General features: G+C 39.7%; 2 protein-coding genes across 3 annotated transcripts in view; both read left to right on the top strand.

Moving 5' to 3' along the window:
- Positions 1–679: 679 nt before the first annotated feature.
- On the top strand, positions 680–16,069 carry wars2 (tryptophanyl tRNA synthetase 2, mitochondrial). The gene is made up of 6 exons (XM_026912852.3): positions 680–821; positions 11,468–11,725; positions 13,682–13,762; positions 14,291–14,373; positions 14,456–14,574; positions 15,486–16,069. The coding sequence occupies exons 1-6, from the start codon at positions 717–719 to the stop codon at positions 15,932–15,934; spliced, it is 1,095 nt and encodes a 364-aa protein (XP_026768653.3). The 5' UTR covers positions 680–716; the 3' UTR covers positions 15,935–16,069.
- A 3,370-nt stretch (positions 16,070–19,439) lies between these two features.
- tbx15 (T-box transcription factor 15) overlaps positions 19,440–23,275 on the top strand; it is a 19,969-nt gene continuing 16,133 nt past the window's right edge. The window contains exon 1 of one of the 2 annotated variants that reach the window (XM_026948141.3): positions 19,440–19,962. In XM_026948141.3, the coding sequence (XP_026803942.1) occupies positions 19,761–19,962 (202 nt within the window). In that variant the 5' untranslated portion in view covers positions 19,440–19,760. Of the gene's footprint in view, positions 19,963–22,543 lie in introns of those variants that run through there. The other variant, XM_053234402.1, reaches the window with a different exon arrangement.

The following is a 23,275-nucleotide window of genomic DNA, read 5'->3' as shown; positions in this document are numbered from 1 at the left end:
GAAAGAGCTTCATAATGGAGGTGCAAAGTGAAAAATATCTACTGGGTGGCCAGGAAACAGAACCTAGAGATTGTAAGTCTGAATGAGGGCAGGAGGGTAAGAGACACTACACAGCACAGACATTTCCTCTGCTATATCTACATACACATATCAATGTTTCATGAGACAGAATGCTGACTGCCGGAGGAGATGATCCTGAATATGGAATTATACAAATACAACCAGATGTAAAGGTGGGAGAAATTAACAGCAGATGTGACTGAAGGAATAATAAAGAATCTGAACTCAGCAAGATGTAAGATTAGCCAGGCCTGTGGATAATCCAGTATGGCAGAGTGAGAGGACAGTTGAGTGATGGATTGCAAAGCAGGTATGCAATGCCAGTCTTTTATAGCCAAATGTTGGGCAAATTCATTAGGTGACTGAATAGGGGTGTATTGAAATTACTGTATGAATGTAGGTTATGTAGTCTGTCTGCATACAAATACTGACATTTTCATTTGTTTTTTGAAAGATATTCGTTCATTCATTCATCTTCATTATTCACATTCAATTCAAGTTAATTTTGTACACATATTGTACACATATTTGAACATGAAACATGTTAGACTGCCTCCCTTGTTGATGGAGTAGTGTAATGAGTGTTGTCAGAAGTTTGCTTTAGGACCGAATGGACCTTATGGGACACCGTACAAGCCGTTGCGTGTGAATTCAAGATGGCGGTCTCTACGAGTAGAAACATGAAATGCCTTTTAGCTTTCATTCAAAGGAGCACTCTTAAAACAAGAACATTTTGCACCCAAAAGGCGTCCGAAGTGAAGGTATGAATTAATTTTAACCCAATTTTATATGTATCTGTAGTGTCGGTTTTTACTTAACACATTAAATAAACTGACAGGGTGAATTTGTGCATGATATAACTCCGAAATACTCAGAAAGCCCAGACTTCTTTTCTGACTTTGAGATGCACCATCTTAAATATTTATTGTGGTTCTTATCGAATGTGTTGTAAAATAGTTGGATTAATCCGCTTTTTCAGTCAAAAACATAGCAAGGCTAATGATTTACATTGAAACATTAAGCAAGTCTGATGTAAATGCTGTTTTGATCTTCATAAGAATAAAAACCAAGCGATGCTTCTTTGCAGGAGTTTCTGTGCAGATCAGCCGGAGGTGTCACAGCACATGAGATACTGTAAAGCAGGGTTTTGGTGAACACATTAGATCAGAGCATGTAGTGAAGTTTGTAGGTAGGAGCTTCTGGCAAAGTCACACATGTCAGTGTCAGTGCAATGATACAGTATGCTGTTTGACTTCTTGCTTATAGAGGTAGTTGATATTCAGCAAGTTATTATATTATCTTTTTGTTCCACTAATGTCTTCAGTAAATTCCCTGATGGGAAAAAAAAAAACAATAGAAACCATCACAGAAATGCTAATGGTTTCCACTAAAAATACCATCACAAACCATCAGCTATCCATTAAAACCATTACTGGTCCTTAATGGTATCCACTAGACATAACATGCCACCAATAGAAGGCAAGAAATTACCAATAGAGACTCACAGGGACCATTAGAGTTTCCATTATAACCATTACAATTCCTATTATAACCATTAAAACCATTACAAATTCTGTGAGGGTTTCTGTTGTGTTGCCTAGACAAGGACTAAAAGCTAAAGAACTAGAGCTCATATACAGACTAATGTGTCCTCTTGTGTAGTTATTTCAGATTATTATTACATATTATAAGTAAAATGTAAATAATATTTAATACAAATTCAATGTCATGTGGGCTACATAAATGAAAATGTGCTTTAAATTAATATCAACATCAAGCAAACATCAACCCTGTCATGTCGAGCTTTATAAATTCAATCAGCATACAGTATTTGTACAATATTATGCAGCAATTATTATTGTAATTAGTGTAAAATGGCCTTTAGCAGAAAGAATTATTTCTGTAATGGACTTACTAAAGCCTTATTAGCGCCTTTTTTTTTTAGGCTAACCTCTTTCTCCTAAGTGTGGTGGAAAAGCCTTGCTGCTGCGCATATATTCTTTAGTAAACTATATTTTCTCCTTGTTATAGTTATAGTATATAGCTGTCACAATTACTGTGAGAATTGCACACGCATTTTGCCCATAATGAGAAATTCTATGTGTCTTTAATATATTTTATTATTAGTGGCCACTGAATGGGTTATTACATACAGTATAGTGCACTTTGTAGGTAGACTGTAGCCCATCTCCTTCTGTGCACAAATTTTCATCCTTTGGGACCACCACAGGACCACCGCTGTCCAGGCGTCATTTTAGTGATGGATCTTTCTCAGTATAGCAGTGACACTGAAATGGTAGTGGTGCTGGTACATGTGTATCAGGCTTTTTTTTTTTTTTTTTAAATTGTGTGTATTTACGCACAATTAGAAACTATTGCTCATTTTTTCCATGCACAGTGTATGAATTGTCCTCTGGCCTTTTATCAGTGTCTTTCTGACCACAGGACTGCTGTTTCTGGTGATTATTTTAGTTTACTAATGTAAGCCACTGTGTTGACAGTTACAATGGTTGTCTACAGCACCAGTAGAAAAGCTTTTAAATTATGCAGAGAAACAGATAGAGAAGGTCTGGCTGCAGAGATCTGTTCATGCATCTGTCCAAGATTCTCAGTGCAGCATCTCAGGAATGAGTGGTTGAATGTTTGTAGGATTTGTTTTGAAATATCACTGTAACCAGCAGATGAATTGATTAGATTTTGGAATAATCCAAACCGAGTCAAGGTCACAGCAAGGTCAAATGACTGAAATAGTTTTTCCTCAATAGCTTCCTTCCTGTTTGAAATACAGTACCGCGCAAATATTTGAGGCACCCTATTTTTGTTTTAAAGTACAAATTTAGTTATTGATGTTTATTTTATGACTTCTGTATTATTGAGTCAGTACAAAAGCATTTTATATTTCCAAACATTACATTTTACAAAATGTATACTTTAGTAAACTTTTACAAAATGTAAAGTCTGTAACATTTAAGAAAAAATTAAATGTTACAGAAAAGTGTTTGTATGTTACTAAAGAATGTAACATTACAATACAGATCGCTTTTCACACAGAAAACATAATGACAGCTGCTGGGTTTTGCATGCAAAAAAAAAGAAGCACATGCTACAATATCTCCAGAAGAATTGTGGCAGATTCTCCAAGATGCTCGGTATATCTTACCAGCTAATTTCCTTATAAAACTGCACAAACTGCACCTGAGACTACTAATTTAAAAAAAAATAAGAAAAGGGTTGTCACACCAAATAAATATTTTCACCTGGATGATCCTTTTATGGTTGTGTGAACACGGCAAAGTGGATATTATTTTTGGATGCAATTTTAGCTTTGTGATACACTATGTGGCCAAAAATGTATGGACACCTGACCATCACACCCATATGCGGACATCTTTTTGGACATCTCATTCCAGATTTGGTCCCCCCTTTGCTGGGAAGTCTTTCCACTAGATTTTTTTAGGATGGCTGTGGGGATTTGTGCTCATTCAGCCATAAGGGGATTAGTGAGGTCAGGCGCTGATGTCGGGTGAGGAGGTCTGGGGCGCAGTGGGGGTTCCAATTCATCCCATAGGTGATCAGTGGGGTTGAGGTTAGGGCTCTGTGCAGGTCACTCAAGTTCTTCCACACCAGCCTTGCCAAACCATAGACCTCAGTTTGTGCACAGGGGCATTGTCATGCTGGAACATGCTGGAAATTGTAATGTTGCAGCATAGAAGCACATCCTATACAATTCTGTGTTTCCAACTTTGTGGCAACAGCTTGGGGAAGAACCACATAAGGGTGTGATGGTCAAGTGTCCACAAACTTTATGCCATATAGTGTATAGCAATAATGGGATTAATTAATGCTATGGTGATTTAAATTAAAAATGAAAAATGTCAGAGTGATACTGTTTAAGATTCTTCTGCACAACTGTAAGTGAACACTGTGCCTCTTTTGCTGTTGTGGCAGAGGGTTGCAGTCAGACTGTTGAACAGGAGGGCAGTCAATAATTACCTGACTATAAAGTGGCCAGTAAATATACATGTAGGTATAACATAGGGGTCCCTAATATAGTGGCCAGTGAGTGTATGTGTTTCAGGTTTCAGGCAGCTTTTAAAAGATATGAATGTATTCGGAATACAGTAGGCTCGTATCAATATTTGACATCAAGTCGAGTATTTGGGGAACTCAAATTTTTCCTTTGTGCCATACTTAGTTTTAAACAAAGAATTATTGTGAGTGCTGAATATAGAAGCAGATTGGCTTGAACCTGTTATCAGAAGAAAGAAATTAATTGAGACTTTTGGGCTTATTTTCACCTATTAAAATGCCTCGCACGTCCTTGAACTGAGTCCACCTGTGTATTTTAATGCAGTGTTAACCCTAGTCACTTGTTTCAGTTGCAGCTGAGATTAAGTACAACAATGGCCTAATTACAGAGCCGTAAGTGTGCTCTGGAGTGTTTGAAGTGCACCTTTGTAGCTCAGGCCTGTCTCTGTACATGATTGACGAGCTGAGTTACTTGATGGCTGCTGCGCACTCGGTGTGATGGAATGTGTGCTGACCGCCAACCCGTCTGTGTTTTGTTAGGCAGCATGTCACTAGGGATGCTGGAGAGGTGTGTGCCGTGACGGCAGGGGGTGAACGCTACACAGATCTAGTGGCAAGTAATAGTAAGCCCTCAAAACCAACACATCACCCCTTCATTAACAGCAACAACATCAGAAATGAGGTGTTTTCGTTTGTTTTAATTTTCTCCAAATGTGGGCGACTGAACACAAACGCGGACATTCACAATGCCCCAAGGTGTTATGTGCGTCAAAACATTGAGTGTATTCTTGGCAGGGCAAGTTTATGAAAAGACATTTTAACCATGGTAGACTAATATTGAGGTGAACTATATGCTCCATGTTCAGAATGTCTGGAACTGGAAACTTAACCTAATAAAATCTCAGATGGTAAGTAAACATTTGTAGAAAAAAAAAATTACTGACATGGGTTTTGATTTAAGCTTACATAACCTTACTGCATTTACAACAGACAGAATTTCTCAAAGATTTTCTTAACTTTTTTTAATAACTTCATTTCATTTTTAAAGTCAATATTAAACTTGTCATTCTCTCACATTCCGCTGCAGTTTAGTTTTGAATATCAAAGTTTTGTTTAAAGAAAAGTCATGTTGTACATTATTGAGTTGTCTGTAATGGTCTATAGATGATGGGTTTAATACTCCATTTACATGGTCTCAAGTAATTTTCACTTTTTTTTTTTGTACTAAGTGAATATTTGAAATTGTTCAGCTTGGCCTTGTGCGTGTTGTATTGCATGGCAATGGGCCTCTGTGGGCTGAGATCTCTGACTGTGTGATAAAACATAGTGTTCCCTGTGCAGCTCTTAATCGCCTGTGGTCTTAATGGCTGATATCAGTCATGTCAGCCCTGTGCCTTTACACAGAGGAAACAGATCCTAATTCTCCATAAGCTCCAGACGCACTCACTCTCATGTCAGTTAAAACCATTAACGCAGCTCTCAGCAGAACGCAGGAGAAAGAACAAGAGGAAGAGAACCGTACATCAAGCAGGCCTGATTAAATGAATTATATAATTTATAGAATAATTTGTTTTTACATGTCACTTAAGCACTTTAATTCACTCTGCATTGTTATTATTAGGTTCATCACATTGAAGAATGAATGCAGCCTTAAAGGCATCCTTAGATTTTGTAGACCTATTATTTCTTTCCAGATAATTCAGTCATTGTGTTTTGGCTCTGAATTCCACTGGAGTCTTGGTAGTGTCTTGCGTCATCCTCCATGTAGACTTGCACTTTCAGGAAATCTGACGTTTTTAATTAAATTGTACCAGGAGACTATCTGGTATCACACTTTTGGGTTGCACTCAAGTCAACATTTGCTGCTTGTACTGGAGGAAATTAGACAGCGTGAGCAATGGCGCAAGACGGTGAGGGGGAGAATAGGATGTTGGCCAGAGCTACACCTGAGTATTACCATAATTATATATTGATTAATTTATGAGGTGTGTGTAGGTTATTTCTGCTTAGCTGCAGGTTTTATGTGGCTAATGTGTCATTAGTTGGGTAACACCTCAGTCTTTTCCCTCAAAGTTAAAAAAGGCAATTGGCATTTTATTCGATGGCAAAATATTTTATGGTGATGGGCAAAACCTGTAGTTTTTGTATTATTATGCTACTACTGTATGTCTGTGTTTTTATTGCCTTTTGCTCAAGGGTGATTACAGGGTGATTTTTACTTCTATACAAATACTTGTGTCGTAATAATAAGTCTTTACAATAATAATAATCTATTTAGTGGCTATTGTAAGATGATCAGCAGTGTGTGGATGGTATAGTAATAAAAGTCAGTGGTGCTAAACGGCTCTGACTCTGCTTTAGGCCTCTGGCCCCATGGGCTTGTCAAGCAGCAGAGCGTAGTGGTGCAGCTGTCCCGGCCTGGTTATTTTTGGAGAGCGGCGCAGCCCTTTCTCCTGCAAGCGCTGTTTTTGAAGGGACTTCAACGCCATTAATCAGGTTGGGGACCCCACGGTGCGAGAGGGCCCCTGGCCCTGGCTCTCCACACTGCACGTTTCTGTTCTTCTTCCTGCACTCTCTGCACAGTGTGAAGCACAGAGGAACCTCATCAATCTCACCTGTCCGAAATGTCAACCACAGATTTAATCAAACGTTCCGTCTCCCACTCCCCACCCCCCGCCACCTTGTGAACACTGCCCTCCTTCCCCTAAAATACCTCGTCTCTCTCTCTTTCGTTCGCCTGCTTGTTCATCAGCTGCTTTCTCTGCATCTCTTTTTTCCCCCCAGATCCCTTTCATTCTGCTCGCTCTGTTTTTATTTTAGGTCATTCGCACTTTGCTTCAAGCTGAGTGTGTTTCAATGCAGAGAAAACACACAGTGCCCCACTGTATCACACTTTAAAAGCAGCAGTAGGACCACTAAAATTTCTCTCATGCTCAGTATTTCACTAAAGCAGGGATTTGGTAGTAGGCTAGTCCAGCAGGGTCGGGTGAGAGGGTGTGGGAGTGAGGCTGCAGGAGTGGCCGTGTTTTTCAGCATGATGCCTGTTTTAATAGGGTGTGTAGGGCTTCACTCAAACACACTAACAGTGGGTTCTGTGTGTTTTTCGGCTTGCTAGGGGACAGACGAATTGTAGAAGCAGTGTGAGTAGTGCCTTTCTTCCCAGTCTCTCTTGGCTCTAAATGGACTGCCTACTCTTCTAGATAAACTGAGAATCCTTTGCAAAGGTGGGAACTTACAGAATTAGCATGTAGTAAACGGTTTTGTCAGGATGCTGAAGTGCACACCAGGTGATCTATATTGACCAACCATGGTACATCATTTTTTTTTTTTAAATTTTTTTATTTGGTTTACACCAAGTATTTTGATTGTTTGCACTCTTTCATAAACCTAACCCCAGCCCTTGACATATAAGTAAGCAATAAAACACAACAGAATGTCCATGTCCTGAGGTGTTTTATTCCTCTTATACCACAGCCATTTGCCAATGCTAACAATTTACTTATTTATTAATAAATTACATTTTTTTTATCTGTTTGTTACATTTAATGCTGTGTAACGTCCACATAACAAGTCAGCTTATAACTTGCATTATAACAGCTATAAAGTTGTTTCATTTTCTTTCTGTCTTTCTTTCTGTCTTTTGAAGTTTAATAAGACAAAAAATGAGCTTCTCTTTTATATATCTCTTTTATATAACATTTTATGTAACATATATTTACACACACATGCAACAACCCATACCAAAAACTTGTTGTATCATTGAGGACCTAAGATTAATCTTTGTTCTAATATGAAAACTTTAAAAATGTTTCAGTCTGTTGGTGAACTTACACAAGAGCAAAGGAAACAGAATCATGTTTTGCCATAAGTGTTACTTACTTTCGAAAGTACAATAAATTATAGTGTCCAATAGTTTTTTCCTAACTAGCAAATCCAGTCTTTAGCATTCTGAGGAGCTGTTTTTGGAGCTAATGCTGTTTGCATAGTGGTGGATCTGACGCTGGTTTTCCATCCCTGTTGCTAATGTTTCCAGCGTCTTCACTGTGTGGAAATGAGCCATGCATTATGGATGAAACTGAAACACTACAGTGTCCTCTGGATTTCTTTTTTATTGGAAATGCAGGCTGGAAGTTTGATTGTAAACTAACTTTCTCTGACCTCTGTGAGATCTCTCTGCAGTAGGCAAGTGTACATACAGCTTGAATGTACATATGCACATTCTCTCATGCACAGGCAAGATATTTCAATAAGTTGCACAAGCTTAAAAACCTGTACTTTTCAAGCTTTCGGATCTGTTGGTGTCACACACTTAAACACAGTACAGGTTAATGCATACACCATATGCTAGAAGCTGGTGGAGAAAACTTTCATCACCTGCACCGGTACAGCAGCATCACGCCTTTCTATGTAAAATACGAGGAGAGAACACACAAAGTTACAACTATAAACCTGCCATGTGTCATCAGGAACAAACTGAGGGAAAGGAAGTGACTCATTCAGTCAGAACTAGCAGAAAGATGTGGAGGCAATGGAAAGTGGATGGCTATTGAAACCTGTAGAGTTGATGGCTATCTCGATAGATGGAGACCGAGAAAGAATAATTGAGCCAGTCGTTGTACTCCTCCAGGCAGATGGGATGACAAAACACTGAGATGATGGTCCATATTTGGTTTTCCGGTTGCAGTGCCTGAAAATGGGCATGTTGTCCTGTGTGTTTCTGATTTATTTATGGACAGTATTTTACCTGTTTCACAGCTTCTCCTTTGAGTTTTTCAGTAGTAGTTATAATGAGCTATGACACTCTGAGGTGAATGTACAGGAATAGTGTGCACCACACCTGTCTGATGAAGCCTGAGGACTCAGAAAGAGCACCATTAGTGTTAATGAGCTTATAAAAGAAAAAAAAGTGTGAAAAAAGGAAAGAGCATGTTTCAGGGGAATGCGAGTTTCCATCTGCATCTGGTCCACTCTCAGTGTGAACACCTCTGAACATTTCCCCATCGGAGAAATAGCACCTGGCAAGTTCTCCCAAGTTCTTAGACGGGTCAGTGATATAAATAATGAGAGACACAGGCTTGTTAGGAATACGTTTTAACCCCCTGCAGATTTGGCATTCAGCATCACAGAGACTCTGCTGTTGAGGCATGTGAAGCTTTAACCTAATTGTTACCAATTTTTCGTATAGCAGTGCTAAGGTTTTAGTAAAGGAATCAGACTTTTGCCCTTTGCACAAAGTTCAGACATGTCTAGGTGTTGGTAGATTTGAGGTCTGATAGTATGATTATTCCTTCGGTAGTTGGGGTTAGCCTTGTTTCAGCTCATGCATGATTGTCTCAAATGACACATTACCATGTCTGAGAGGGTAATAGCTGCCTGAAGGGGAAAGGGAAACATGCAATTGGTTTGTCAGAGCGAGGTGAGAACACACATTATCCAGACTCAGACTGTATGCCCTAAAATCACTCCTGACACCTCCGAGAGGCCCTCTGCATCCAGGCCACTGCGCAGTCACTGCTCACTTAACTATAGTATTGGTAAGCTTTTCCTTTCTTCAGGTCAGCTGGTTAATAACTCTGCATTAGTTGTCATATACTGGGAGATGGAGACTAGCCGTGAGCCAGAATAACCTCGGGTCAGGTGGTCATATCAGACTTTCAACAGGCCATAACATTTAATGCAAAGTCTTGAAGCTATGCTGGTATGGTTATATACAGTCCCACACTCTCAGAAATGTAATATGAAAGGGGGAACTTGACATAGAATGAGCTCATGTTATCATGAAAAGAATGGAATTTAAGTTTGATTATCTTACATATTGTTGAATTTAACATATATTTGAATTGTTTCAAAATTTGGTAAAGTAGGTTGGCTAGGCATTTTGGGTAAGCGATATGGCAAACGTTTCTCACATCATCACAGCACACCATACATATTAAGATACATATTTTATACAGCATTTACCAAAAGCATTGGTAGCATGTTGGTGCAGTGGGTAATGTTGCCACCTCACAGCTCCAGGCACCCCGAGTCAGTCCTGAGCTGGGGTTACTGTCTGTGCAGGCGGCATTTTCCATGTTGTCTGTGTGGGTTTCCTCTAGGTTCGTCTGTTTCTTCCAACTGTCCAAATATATGCTTGTAGGTGGACTGGCAATGCTAGATTGCCCCAGTTGTGAATGAGAGTGTGTGTGTGTGTGTGTGTGTGTGTGTGTGTGTGTGGTGGCATGCGATGAACCGGTGTCCCATCCAGAGTGAATTCTCCCACCTGATGTCCAGTGATCCAGAAATAGGCTAAGGATCTACCGCGACCATGATCAGGATAAAGCAGTTAGTGAAGATGAATGAATTTACAAAAAATAATTATTTCATGCAGTAAATCAAAATGGATTTTAAAACCCAATGAGTCACTGGTTACATTGAACCACACTGGATTTATAAATGACACTTGATGCTCAGAAAAGTGCATCATGTTGTATATTATGATCCATATCGTTATCATTACGTCATCCAGCACTACTAGGTACCCATCTTGTAGTAAGTCTCTGGTAAGTCTACAATTGCCTGTGCCCTCTCCTTGTCCCTGTGCCCTCTTCACCTCAGCTCACTGTGCTGTGGGATGGGCAAAGTGCCACGACTACATGGGATCAAGCTGCTTAGCCTGGCATTCTCTCAGTAAGCAGTGCCAGACCTGACTGCAGCCTGGCTCACGCAGAACGATATTTACCAAGAGATCCATTAGTTGGAAGCTGCCACTCTCTTCCTTTGAAAAAGAGGAAAAGGAGGAAGCCCATTCCCAGTCTATAGTGTCTTTTAAAATCAATAAAGTCAGTCAAGTTTCCTAATTAGCTGTACAATGTATAATCTCCAGTCCTGTTTCTTTTTGTAGATTTCTTTTGTTGCATCGCTTCTGTGAATGTTAGTCCTTAAACGCACGGCTCTTAAAACACTCTCATTGGCTAGAGATGGAGTGTTTTCATTGGCCAGGGACTGCATCTGCTCTGCTGTTCCTTCACCAGTGGGACATAGTCTGAGTGTGAGACATGCTTTAGATTTATCATTCTGATAACAGCCCTAAACCATTGCACAGAATTCCCTGTATTTCCCAAGCTAACAATCCAGGGTTGGTGCAGGTGCCTCCTCATTCACCTCCTCTCTTTTCATTTTCTTATATTCTCATCTTTTGTCAGTTCTCCCCCAGTATATTTTTCTAATGTATCTTTTGTCATTTTCATTTCTGTATCATCTGTATCTGTATGTCAGGACTATTCTCTCTTGTGCCTGTAATTGATATCTCTTAACCACAGTGTTGTTTTATTGGCTCATATCTACCCTTACACCCCTCTCTCTCTCTCTCTCTCTCTCTCTCTCTCACTCTCTGTAGGTCCTCCATGGAGGGCGTGTGTTCTCAGGAATCCAGCCCACTGGGATTCCTCACCTGGGAAACTACCTCGGTGCTCTGGAGAGCTGGGTGGCCTTGCAGAATGACTACAGCTCAGTGTTGTACAGCATCGTTGATCTGCACTCCATCACCCAGCCTCAGAACCCAGAGTTACTACAGAACAACATCCTGGACATGGCAGCCAGCCTGCTGGCCTGTGGCATTGACCCCACACGCTCTATCCTTTTCCAGCAGTCTGTGGTCAGTCACACACATCTTTCCGTACAACACAGTAGGTTTTCGTGATACTATAATAAGAGACGAACACGTTTTTTTCAAATGAGATTTCAATATTTTATTGTTAAAGAAAATCAACAGCACTGATGTCAGTACATGAGGAATAAACCATCTTCACTCCACATCTAGATGGTTTCGGTTGTTTTTATTACTTATTTATATTTAACTCAACAAGAAAATGATAAATGGCATGCCGTCATCCAAGAAATGGCCTTAGATTCATTTATCATGGTCACCAATCAAGAGTCAGCGAGAATCCTTGCCATCAGTAAATGTTTATTTAATTGAGGTTTGTTTCAATGCTTATTTTGCTAAACTGATGCCTATCTTAACTGTGGGCTCAACAAATTCTCTAGTCAGTGAAAATGTTCAAAACCATTTCCATCATTTACTTCAAAGAAAGCCACATGAAGTAAGCAGAGACGATAATAATAGACTTACAGTACGCAGCAACTCAGCAGCTCAGTTTTTAAAACTCTTCGTCTAACCTTATTTCAAGGATGAGCTTGGGCAGTTCTTGCTTCCAGATACCTGACACGTGTATGTGTGTGTGCTTATGAGACACAGTAGAAGTTGACAGACACTGTGAGTGGATGAGTAGGGATGTGTTCTGTCTGCGTGGTGTTCTTATACACACACACGTGCACACGCACACATGCGCACACACACACTCTCCCACACTTCTGTTTTTATTCCAGTTTAACTTCATGCCACATATCTTGGCAGGGCTAAAGACCTCCCATTGAACACACTAGCACAGGACTGTTCCACATGTAAAAATAAAAGTGCTGTCCAAAGAAAACACTTGACTTCATTGAAAAAATGGTGACAATCTGAAATCAGTCGGATCTAAAGTGTGTGTGTGTGTGTGTGTGTGTGTGTGTGTGTGTGTGTGTGTAGTGAGGTTACACCCCCTTTTACGGGAATAATATCCACACACCAGAGAGTGAGATTTATGTGAATATTTCTGTCAGTTTGGAGTTAGAGAAACTGGTTCATAAATCTAAGTGTATATAAAATCCAACCTCTGATCTCAATTGAATCTTGATATGGATGAACAATAATCAATATTTATCTTTTGCACTCTGGAGAGTTGCTAACTCTTTCTTTAGCAAGTTATGTAACTGTGTTGCAGAGTACTGAGTTATATACAGACAGTAACCATTTTACCGTCTGCTGTTTTGTATTTGTAAATGGAGTTGTTTCATTTTCTTCCGTCATTCCCCTCTCACACTTTCTCACATGTATTAGCTTGGCTAAAACAAATACTTCACATCGTGGTGTAAAATTGCTCTTAATGTTCACTTCTGCCATGGCTTACATCAGGGTCTTTAGAATCCTTTTGTAATCGAGGGAGATGGCGGCCACGTCGCCAGCACCCATAAACTTTAATTCTCTGAAGCCGAAGAGTTTAGTGCCTCTTTTCTTCCTCTCTCAACTGGAGTTTTTGGCAGGACATACACTGCCAAAAGCCCTGCATGAGAGTTCTCTCACATGGTTTTAGCATGAGGCAAAGACCTTTTTAAGTGTCCGTGTTCTTTAAGCCCCAGAGGATGGGCTCAATTAATGGCATTAGTGTTATTAGACCAGATGAGGGAGAGAGAGGCTTATTACTGGGGTCCTGTTGGGAGGTGTGCTGCGTCTGTGTGTGCTGTGTCTGTGTGTGTCTCTGTTTGTATGTGGGTGCACCAATCTGTGTATGTATCTGTCTGTATGTGTGCCTGTCTGTGTGTGTATCTGTTTGAGTGTGTATCTGTCTGTTTGCCCGTATGTCTGTGTGAATGTCTCTCTCTGTATATGCGTGCATGTGTGTCTGTATGTCGATCACAAGATTGATTTCACTATGTGCTCTGATGAAAGCATTATGGATGTAAAAGCATATTGGTTATTATTGAAAGAAATATGTTTTGTCCTGTGCAGGTTTCTGAGCATGCTGAGCTCTCCTGGATCCTGGGCTGCCTGACCAGCATGCCTCGCTTACGCCACCTACCTCAGTGGAAGGTAATGATTCTACATGTTCAGCAGAAAATTATTTGTATTTAAAATGCTCATTTATATTTCTTTTCTAAGTCAAACAATGAAAGGCTAGATGAAGATCACGTCTATCATAAGAGCCTGCTGTACCGTGTCTCTGCACCTGGCAGGGGTGGAGAGGTGTCTGGCTTTCCTGAAGCACAGCTCAGTTTTATATAGTGTGTATGTAGTGTGTATATTGTGTGTGTGTGTGTGTGTGTGTGTGTGTGTGTGTAGGAATGCTCAGGCAGCAGCCTCTCATCACTGCAGGGAAAAGGCCTTGCTGTTTACTCAACAGCTGAGTGCATGTTAAACGTGGCGGAAAACGGCCTATGAATGCAGCCTGCATGTGTTAACGTGTGAAAGAGAGGGAGATTGTTGTACAGATGAACATCGTTGCCTTTCCATTTTATTCATCTGTGTATTTTTATCCACATGGATTACTATTACTTCTCTCTCTCCCTCTCTCTCTCTCTCCCTCCCTCCCTCTCTCTCGCTGCTCCTCTCTCCTCTTAGATGAAGAGTAAGCAGAAGGGTGAAGGAAGTGTAGGTCTGTATACCTACCCAGTGTTGCAGGCTGCAGACATATTACTCTACAAGTAAGACCTGTTGTATTTGCTGCCCACTGTGTAAATAGTGCTGTTGGTTGATTATGATTTTCACTATTAATGGTTTGTGCAGATCTACACATGTACCGGTAGGGGAGGATCAGATCCAACATTTAGAATTAGCCCAGGACCTAGCCCGTATCTTCAACAACAATTATGGAGAGCTCTTTCCTGAGCCTCGTGCACTACTAAGTAAGTGACTAAGTTTTTTTTTTTTTTTTTAGTAAAATTCTTTACTTTGTCCTCACTAACCAGTTTTTCCCCTTATAAGGTCAGAGCTATGGTCTGAAATGTACTTAAAAGCAGAACAGAAGACATTTAAGACTAATCACTCGCTGACTCCGTGAACATGAACTTATGCAGTCAGCACTAATAAAATGCGTGCTTAGTGTTTCTCTCAGTGACTTGAGCAGTGTGTGTTGCATCTGTGTATGCACATGCACGCATGCACAGTCAATCAGCCGTACACGGGGAAACGTATCCTTTTACTTGGTCAGTCAGATGGCTACGTTAAAATAGCAGCAGGACAAGCTCTTCTTGGAGATCCTTTTAAGCTCTCCAATTATCTGCATCATAAGAACACAATATGAAACCAATCATGCATGCCATGACACTTTGATTAAAGGACTTTCTCCTTCCTCTTCTTTCAGCATAACAGAGCGATAATAGATCGGTGATTTCTCCACCTAATTTTGATGGCGTAATGATGGGAACTTGGTCTGGAACAGTGCTCTTCTTTTTGTTTATTTATTACTTGGTATAAAAGTCTCTGGTTTCATTCTGTGTCCTAAACTGGACCTATATGTCAGTGCCAGTACCGAAGCAGAGAACCGCTGAACATGCTATTTATTAGATACTATATCAAAATACCAGCAATCATGTTTCATCTGTGTCATGGCACCACTAGGGTGAGGAAGAGGCTAATACAAAACAATTGTTTCATCCTGAAGACCATTTTATTTAAAAATTAACCTTCCCTGTGTAATACTGAATTTGTACATCATTACTCATGTGTGTCCTGTGAAGTTTACTTCAGAATAGAATGTTGTGTATCCAGTGCTACATTTTAGCATTGATTTGATCTTTGCTCTTTTCCCTGTCAGGTTCTACACGGAAGGTGAAATCTTTAAGAGATCCCTCCTCTAAGATGTCTAAGTCAGATCCACAGACGTTAGCCACCATATTCCTTACTGACACCCCTGACGACATAGTATTTAAAATCCGCCGAGCTGTGACTGATTTCACATCCGAGGTGACCTTTGACCCCGTGGGCCGGCCAGGTGTAGCCAATCTGGTGTCCATCCACGCTTCCGTCTCAGGCCAGACTGTGGAGGACGTGGTCAGCTTAGCCAAAGGGCTGGACACTGGCAAGTACAAGACTGTGGTGGCAGAAGCTGTGGTGCAGAGACTAGAGCCCATCAGGCAGGAGATCCAGAGACTGAAGGCTGACAGGAGCCACCTGGAGAGTGTGTTAGCCAAGGGAGCTGAGAAAGCCCGCAGTCTGGCTGCCCCAGTGATGCAGGAGGTCAGGAAACGAGTGGGCTTTTCCTAATCATTAGATGACACAATCTGTTGCAGGTGGATATACAGTACAGCACGACTGAGATTTTATAGGTGATAAATTGCTATAATGTTTGAGTGTTGTCATTATTTTGTACATTCATATTATTAAAAAGTACAATGTATATTTTGTACTTTTATGTTTGATTTTTCTATTTATTTTGGTTCATGCTCCTCTTTTGTGTACATGTTCATAAATAAGATACATAGCTCTCCATACATAAACATTGCAATGTCTTATATCACACAGAAGGAAATGGAAGTTTAGTAAGTCCACAATATGTATCTGTAAGTACATCTGTTTAAGAACAGGTGACACTGAACAGACTGTACACACACTGGTGGAATGACTTGGCCTTACCTGTGGTAAGGATAATATTCTTATCCTTTCTGCTTCATTGGCACATCTTCAGACTTTTTCTTCACTCTAGTGCAAATAAATTTCAAGCTGGACAGTTCTTGTCATTTTTCCATGTAGGTATGTAGACTTACTTGGTCTTGGAAGAGGGTTCAAACTCGTGAAGCAAAAATAGAAGCTACATCAGCTTTGGGCAGATGCTTCCAGATATTTTTTCCTTAAGCACTAAGATAGTCTTTAAGTATCAGCCTCATATTCTCGTTATGGAGAAACAGATTTATATAAAAAACGTTTATAACAACACCACTTTTAATTGTGCCTGAGTGTAAATCTCAGTAACAGGTGATCTGCATAAGGTTTCAACAGTTCTAATTTAACAATAGACATGACTGTAAATCAGTTCTAACGCCCTTATCCTGTGGTTCATTTTCCCTCTTGTGGTGAGAGAAGTCAGATGAAGTTTGCATCTTAAGTCTGCGCTATGAATACTTGTGCGGAAAGAACCGCCTATATTTAAAGGACGTTTAAGTAAATGTTATTCTTAAGTGTGCTATATATTCTGACTAATATATTAAAAATGGTGAATGAAATAGCAGCCATAAATAAAAAGTGTGCGCGTGCGTGTGCGTGCGTGCGTGTGTGTGTGTGTGTGTGTGTGTGTGTGTGTGTGTGTGTCGGCACAGCGGTGCAGGTGTGGTGCGGAAATCTTACTTGGGGATTAATTAGCCTGTGCTCTGCTCCCATGTCCCGTGCAGTGAATCAAACCTCAGCCTGCTGCTCAGCGCCACATCCCCGTTGCACTCTGCGATATCTGCAGGTAGTGAAGTGCTGTACAAACGTCCTGCAGTCGCTGAAAAGAGCTTGTTGCTCTCAAGGATCCGACTATACCCATGCAATAAAATGTGCCCAGTTAATATGATTTAAGGTTAGGAAGTTAATCTGCATTTTTATTACATATGTTATAACAGCAAGAACATATCGTTTTGTTTCTGAGATGTCTAGACTTTTCCAGTCTTGAGGCCTATTAAATCACGGTGTGCGCAGTTCTCGCGCCTTTTGCGGGTTTATTACGTGATAATATTCGTGCGTCTGTTTGATTGTTCCCTGTGAAGTCGTGGATTAAGTTCGACTTTGTTTTATTGCATGCTAACCCTTCACTTTAGTCCAGCTTTATCCGGATCTCCATGAGATTTGCTCAGGTAAGGAAGTGCGAGCATTATTAAAAATAAGTGCAACCCTGAGTATTTAGCTGTGTGATTCTGCAGTGTGTGTGCTGAGTCTCCTCTGTAAAACACACACACACACACACACACACACACAGACAGAGCATTAGGTCCTCTGACTGGCTGGCACGACAGGGGGCACTGTAAAAGCTGCACTCAGCATTGCAACACAAAAACATCTCACTTTCATTAGACTGTATCGTTTCTTTATATTTCTTATAGTCAGTGTTTTTCCTGGATTTAGGATTGTCTAGCTTTGGGGAAGTGGCTTGCGCCTGTCTTTCTCACACTGCCCGTTTTGCCCTGTACAGTCTCAGGGTTGGCTGGTAAACATGCTCCAAACAATGAATTTTGGCCAAATGAACGCGTTAGAAACCATAATGCGCAAAAGCTCCTCCATAAGCACTCCATAAGCCTACAATTTCCAACCGCAACGAAAAATATATTTAAACAGTGTAACGAATATTATTTTTCACAATATAGATCGAAACAGTTTTGTGTACAGAATGAATAGCCTATATAAAATATAACACATCCAACATTTATTATTATTATTATTATTATTATTATTATTATTATTATTATTATTGTTGTTGTTGTTGTTGTCGTTGTTGTTCCTATTATTATTATTATTATTATTATTATTATTATTATTTCATGCGTTTTATCTTGACTTCTTCTTGATCAAGTGCTGTGTTGCTTTAACTCGATGTTTAATTTTAAAATCGAAAGAAGTCTCATGTTTGCCAGTAGGAGCGATGCTAAAGCAATGCGCGCATGTGACCGCATTATAGATTTTATTATAAGGACTATAAACATTTTGCTAAGAAATCAGTTCAGTGTTTCAGCCTGTTCGCCTGTTTGGTACAGGAGCTAATTAGGAAATGCCTACTTCACTGTTTAAATAAATAATATAGAAGCTCGATTTAATCCAGTGGTCTATTTTTAGGATGTTACCCTTCCTGATCTACAGACTCTATTAGCAGAGGTTTTCTAAAGAAAAACACTGGCTGGTTATTACAGGAGGTTATGTGGACATCTAAACGCGCATTTAATAATTAACACTTCATGCTGAAACTTCTTGCCTACTGTTTTATTTACACCAATTTTTTTCGTACATTTTAATTAGTCCTACGAATTAAACCTGAGATGTAAGAGTTATAGTTTTGTTCCTGCTGCTACATAGCCTATTGATTTATATTGCTTTTTTTTTTTTTTTTTTTTTAAAAATCAGATTTAACCTCACAATTTACTGTGGAAATATCTGAGCAGCTTAATGCCATGGTTGTACTTGTTGTAAGAATTAGAAGGGAATTCTGTGTGAAAGTCGATTTGCACTGAGAAATAAAAGTCGACTGATATTTATCGAGTAAAATCAGTAAGTAAAACCGTAGCGGATAAACCGATCCTAAAATAATAACCGCATTAATTATTAGTCAGAATGTAGCGTCGTATGTCCTGTACATTTATACTAATGAATCTGTTTCTAGACTGCTGATTGTTTCCCCCTAATAAATAGAAGATGGGAAATGTAGCCTGGTTTATCCAGAACAAATGGCAGCGCAACATTAATGTGGGATGTTATTAAACGGCTCACATATGAGACATATTCCTATAGCAGATAATCAGCATTATTTGAATAGTACTCCAAACAAGCGACAGCACTATTTTATAAGCAATTCTTTATTTTTCCACATATTCTTGCAGTAAACTTTTGCGCAAGATCACTGTTCAGCGTTTTGTTTTGAACGACGGCCCAGCTGAACGCGACTTCTCCGCGACGACGTGTTTTTGCCCTCCTTTCTCATTGGACAGCGCCTTTTGGCTCGTGGCGCTTCGGCGTGTGTGATTGGCTGAGCAGAGTTTGACAGGGAGTTAGAGGGTTGCCCTCGACGCTTCGAAAAAAAAAAAAAAGTTCTCCAGAAGCGAGTATCAATCAGAGAGGAGAAAGAAAGACCCAGAGGCAGAGGAACAGAAAGTGGAGCCACACGAAACTAGACGATATCTGAGCAAAATCCAGCTCGGAGCGAGGCGATAAGCACTTTAGGAATGGCCTCGCACGTGTCCAGGATCTTTAACCGTGCGAATTAGATGTTCATTTGGATTATTTTTGGCATTGGAGAACTTTTTGAACTTGTCCAAGCAGTGCGCGTGTGTGTGTGTGCTCCAACCCTGCGCTCGGTGCTTGCGGAAGGCGTTGTTGAGGTTCAGTCTCGGCTGGATTTGCCGTGGGAGAGATGAGCGAGAGGAGGCGATCAGCCGCCGCGCTGAGCTCCAGAGCGCACGCCTTCTCAGTGGAGGCCCTCATCGGCTCGAACAAAAAGCGGAAGCTCCGAGGCTGGGAGGAGAAGGCTCTCGAGCTCTCTATGGAAAACCTCGCAAGCAACGGACAGCTGGGAGACGCAGAAGACACCAGTCAGTGCCTGGATATCGACCCGGGTTAGTGCGCAATCACGCCTTCACCACGGCCGCCTGTGTGCTCGTCACGCGCTCCGCACAGTTTTCATGTGTAACGTCGGTGTTCATGGACACACTGTCTGCATGACAAACACACTGCACTTAGAAATAGTTATTACACGGCAATTACAAGATGAATTAGAATAACTTGTAGTAACACTCAAAATCAGCATGGTTGGCCTCTTACTTAATAACATCTGTAGGTGTGAGAGGAATTAATGAGATGAGAAAAATAAATCCAACATCAAGAAGTAAAAATAATACAGCGGAATATGAAAATCTCTGCTGAGCATTTATACACTGGCTGCAATATACAGCATGCCTGATGATGCATTTCTTCATTTTAAAACGAATTATTTAAGAGAGATCAAATTTTCAAATTTAGCTATTATACCTAAACTTTGATTTTGTGTGTATATATATATATATATATATATATATATATATATATATATATATATATATATATATATATATATATATATAAATTTGGATTTTATATATAGTGCATGTGAGTATGAATGATTTTTATTAAAGCCCATGCCTTGCCAGAATCAGTGTAACTTTAACTGACAGTGTTTCCAGGATGAAAATCGAGGTGTGATGCTTTTGGGGAATTTATTTCAGGCCTCAGTTAACGCTAATGGGCCTTTATTACTAAATGACTCTCTTTCCTTTACTGTCTTGTCTGAAACTGGTGTGCATTTTGATCAAATACTTCACTCCCAAGACCCGTCTTAAAGGTTTACTCCACACCATACAGGCTACAGCAAAAGTTTCTCATTTCCGTCTGACTTGCACTGAAGGTGACAGTGAGCCTCAGTGCTCAGTAGTCCAATGTAGATATGTTTATGTCCGATCTAGCAAAGTGAAAGAGCTTTACGTGTCTATCCGAGTGTGAGGGAGTATGAGTGCAGGTGTGTGTGTGTGTGTGTGTGTGTGTGTGGAGACCTGTTTTTGGACTAAACTGATATGTCGATCAGCTGCAGCGCCAGTCATCACTTGATTAGCCTCGCCAGTGAGGTGGACTAACACAGCACCTCCAGCAAGATTCTTTCATTACCAAATGTCATACTGAAGTTGGATTTAAACCACAGTTAAGATTTAGGATTTTTTAGAGGGCGATGCTTCAGTAGGCTATTCTGTGTATAGTAATTTCAAGCGTCTATTTAAAAAGGATGAATAAGCACATTCAAGGTTCTGGTCAACTGAGAATACAGGACAGGACAAATCCCCCTCCTGTAGATAAGGGATAGTTTTTTTTTTTTTTTTTTTTTTGATTCAACAGTTATAGGCTACTTTCCCCCCCTTTTTTTTTTTTTTAGGATTGCTTAAAATAATCTACACCTCATAGGCTACTTAACTGCCACAAAGATGATCCAGTGTGTTCAGTAGATGCATTATATTTACATTTATAAAAATAACCTGTAAATGATGAACAAAATAATCCGATTTTTTTAAAGACTGTCCCAAACACGTGCACTTCAGTTCACATTTTAGCTGCAAATGGATGCGTTTTGATGGATTATATCTACTGTAAGTAAGCTTGAACGTGTTACAACACGCTGCATATATTCTGATTAAGATTTCTGCAGTATTGAGTGTTTTCATGGAGATGGATAAGTGCAGTGTTTATCTGAACACTGAGAGATCATGAAGCTCCAGGAAACTCGGAAGAAAGCGGTTTTGCACTAGTCTACAGTCTGAAGTGGAGAATAAAGTACCTACTTGATGGATGGTCACGCTTTAGATGGTATGACATTTTTGATAAATATGAAACAGGGCATTTCGGGGCTCGGTGTGCTGGTGGCGCGTGCGCGCTGGACAAACAATAGAGGCAGAGCGCGCGGAAATCAGCTCCAGCTATCACATCAAAAGTGTAAAAACATTTACTGAATTATAATCTGCTGAAGTCCCACAGCAAGACAGACACTGATGTAAATCTTGTGTGTCCAGTGATGTGTGTAATTCCCTTCACACTGTCCATACACTCATATAGGCAGTCCTGCGGCATCGCTTCTGTACCGTTGTTTAAAGTAAATGAAGTCCCTGGTAAGCATTTATTATGGTTTTTATATATATGGATAAATATATAGACTATATATGGATAAATATATAGATTATATATGGGTAAATGGATGTGCCACGTGAATAGTATGCTTTATTTCATTATTAGGATTATTCGGATTTTCTTGTAGTTCATACTTAGACATTTTTTTTAAATATGACACTTCTCTTTTTTTTTCTTTTTTTTTTTTAAAGCAAACTTGCATTTGGTATTTACAAACTATATATGAGTTTTACAGTTATTTTAATTCGATGGCATTGCACCGGATTTTCGTTTTCCTGTTAGTCACATTAACAGGACTTTGCTGTCCTGGGCTGTTTTAAATGTCAAATTCCGCTTGTTTTCCATGCATTTGTTTACATTTATGAGTATTTACTAAATCCACTTTTTTGTTTTTTAAAAAATATAATACATATATAGATTATATATATTATATTATATATATAGATTAACTATTATATATATAATAAGCAATAGACTATAAAAATGATTCAAAGAAATACACACAAAAGCCTTTTCCATGTTTGGAAATCTTCCTGATGGCAGGTGTGTGTGCCAAGAGCCTAAACAAGAGATGCAGGGACCAGAATTCCCTCTTTTTTTCTTTCTTTCTTTCTTTCTTTTTTTTTTTTTTTTTTTAAATATGCAGAGTATTTTAAACCCTTTTATTTCAGTTCCAAAGGACCTGAACATGAACTCTCTACTCTCTAATATAACTAGAACTTAAAATCAGTTTTCGTGTTTATTACAGAAACTGAACGTTCTTGGAAAAACAGACCTACATATTTTTATCTTGGACTTTTACAAGAAAAATCTAAGTAAGTCAGTCTGACACAGAACATGATGTGTTAGTGTGAAAAATGTTTGCGCTCCTTCAGTGACATGGTGTGTGAGGTTATTGACTACATCAGAATATTGTGTCCTCAGTTTTATCTATAAATAATCTGAGCTCTATTGCCCCTTCGAGTCTTATTGAGAGAAGCTTATAACGAAAGACGACAGATGTGTGTGCTTAAAAAGGAGTTTTAATCTTTAACTTTATTGCCTCCCTTTCACGTGGGATTGAACTAAATCCAGCGGAAACAGGTGCTTCTGTTCCTGCTGCATTGGGTTACTCTACCATTTCATGCTTAGTGAGTCGCCTCATACCCAAGTTCAGGTCCTGCTTCACTGCATTACATGTTCAGTTCATGGCTTCAGATCGATTTCATACCGAGAAATTATTCG

This window comes from Pangasianodon hypophthalmus, chromosome 5 (genome assembly GCF_027358585.1).
Source record: "Pangasianodon hypophthalmus isolate fPanHyp1 chromosome 5, fPanHyp1.pri, whole genome shotgun sequence".
In the NCBI taxonomy this organism is placed as follows: Eukaryota; Metazoa; Chordata; class Actinopteri; order Siluriformes; family Pangasiidae; genus Pangasianodon; species Pangasianodon hypophthalmus.
The sequence above is the reverse complement of the archived record's forward strand: the minus strand, read 5'-3'. Positions and strand labels throughout refer to the sequence as shown.

What these genes read in the sequence shown, in the direction of transcription:
- wars2 (XM_026912852.3), top strand. Translation starts at nt 717, where the DNA reads ATGGCGGTCTCTACGAGTAGAAACATGAAATGCCTTTTAGCTTTCATT. An exon ending in AAAAGGCGTCCGAAGTGAAG is followed by an intron (nt 822 to 11,467) that starts GTATGAATTAAT and finishes CACTCTCTGTAG; the next exon opens with GTCCTCCATGGAGGGCGTGT. An exon ending in GCCACCTACCTCAGTGGAAG is followed by an intron (nt 13,763 to 14,290) that starts GTAATGATTCTA and finishes CTCTCCTCTTAG; the next exon opens with ATGAAGAGTAAGCAGAAGGG.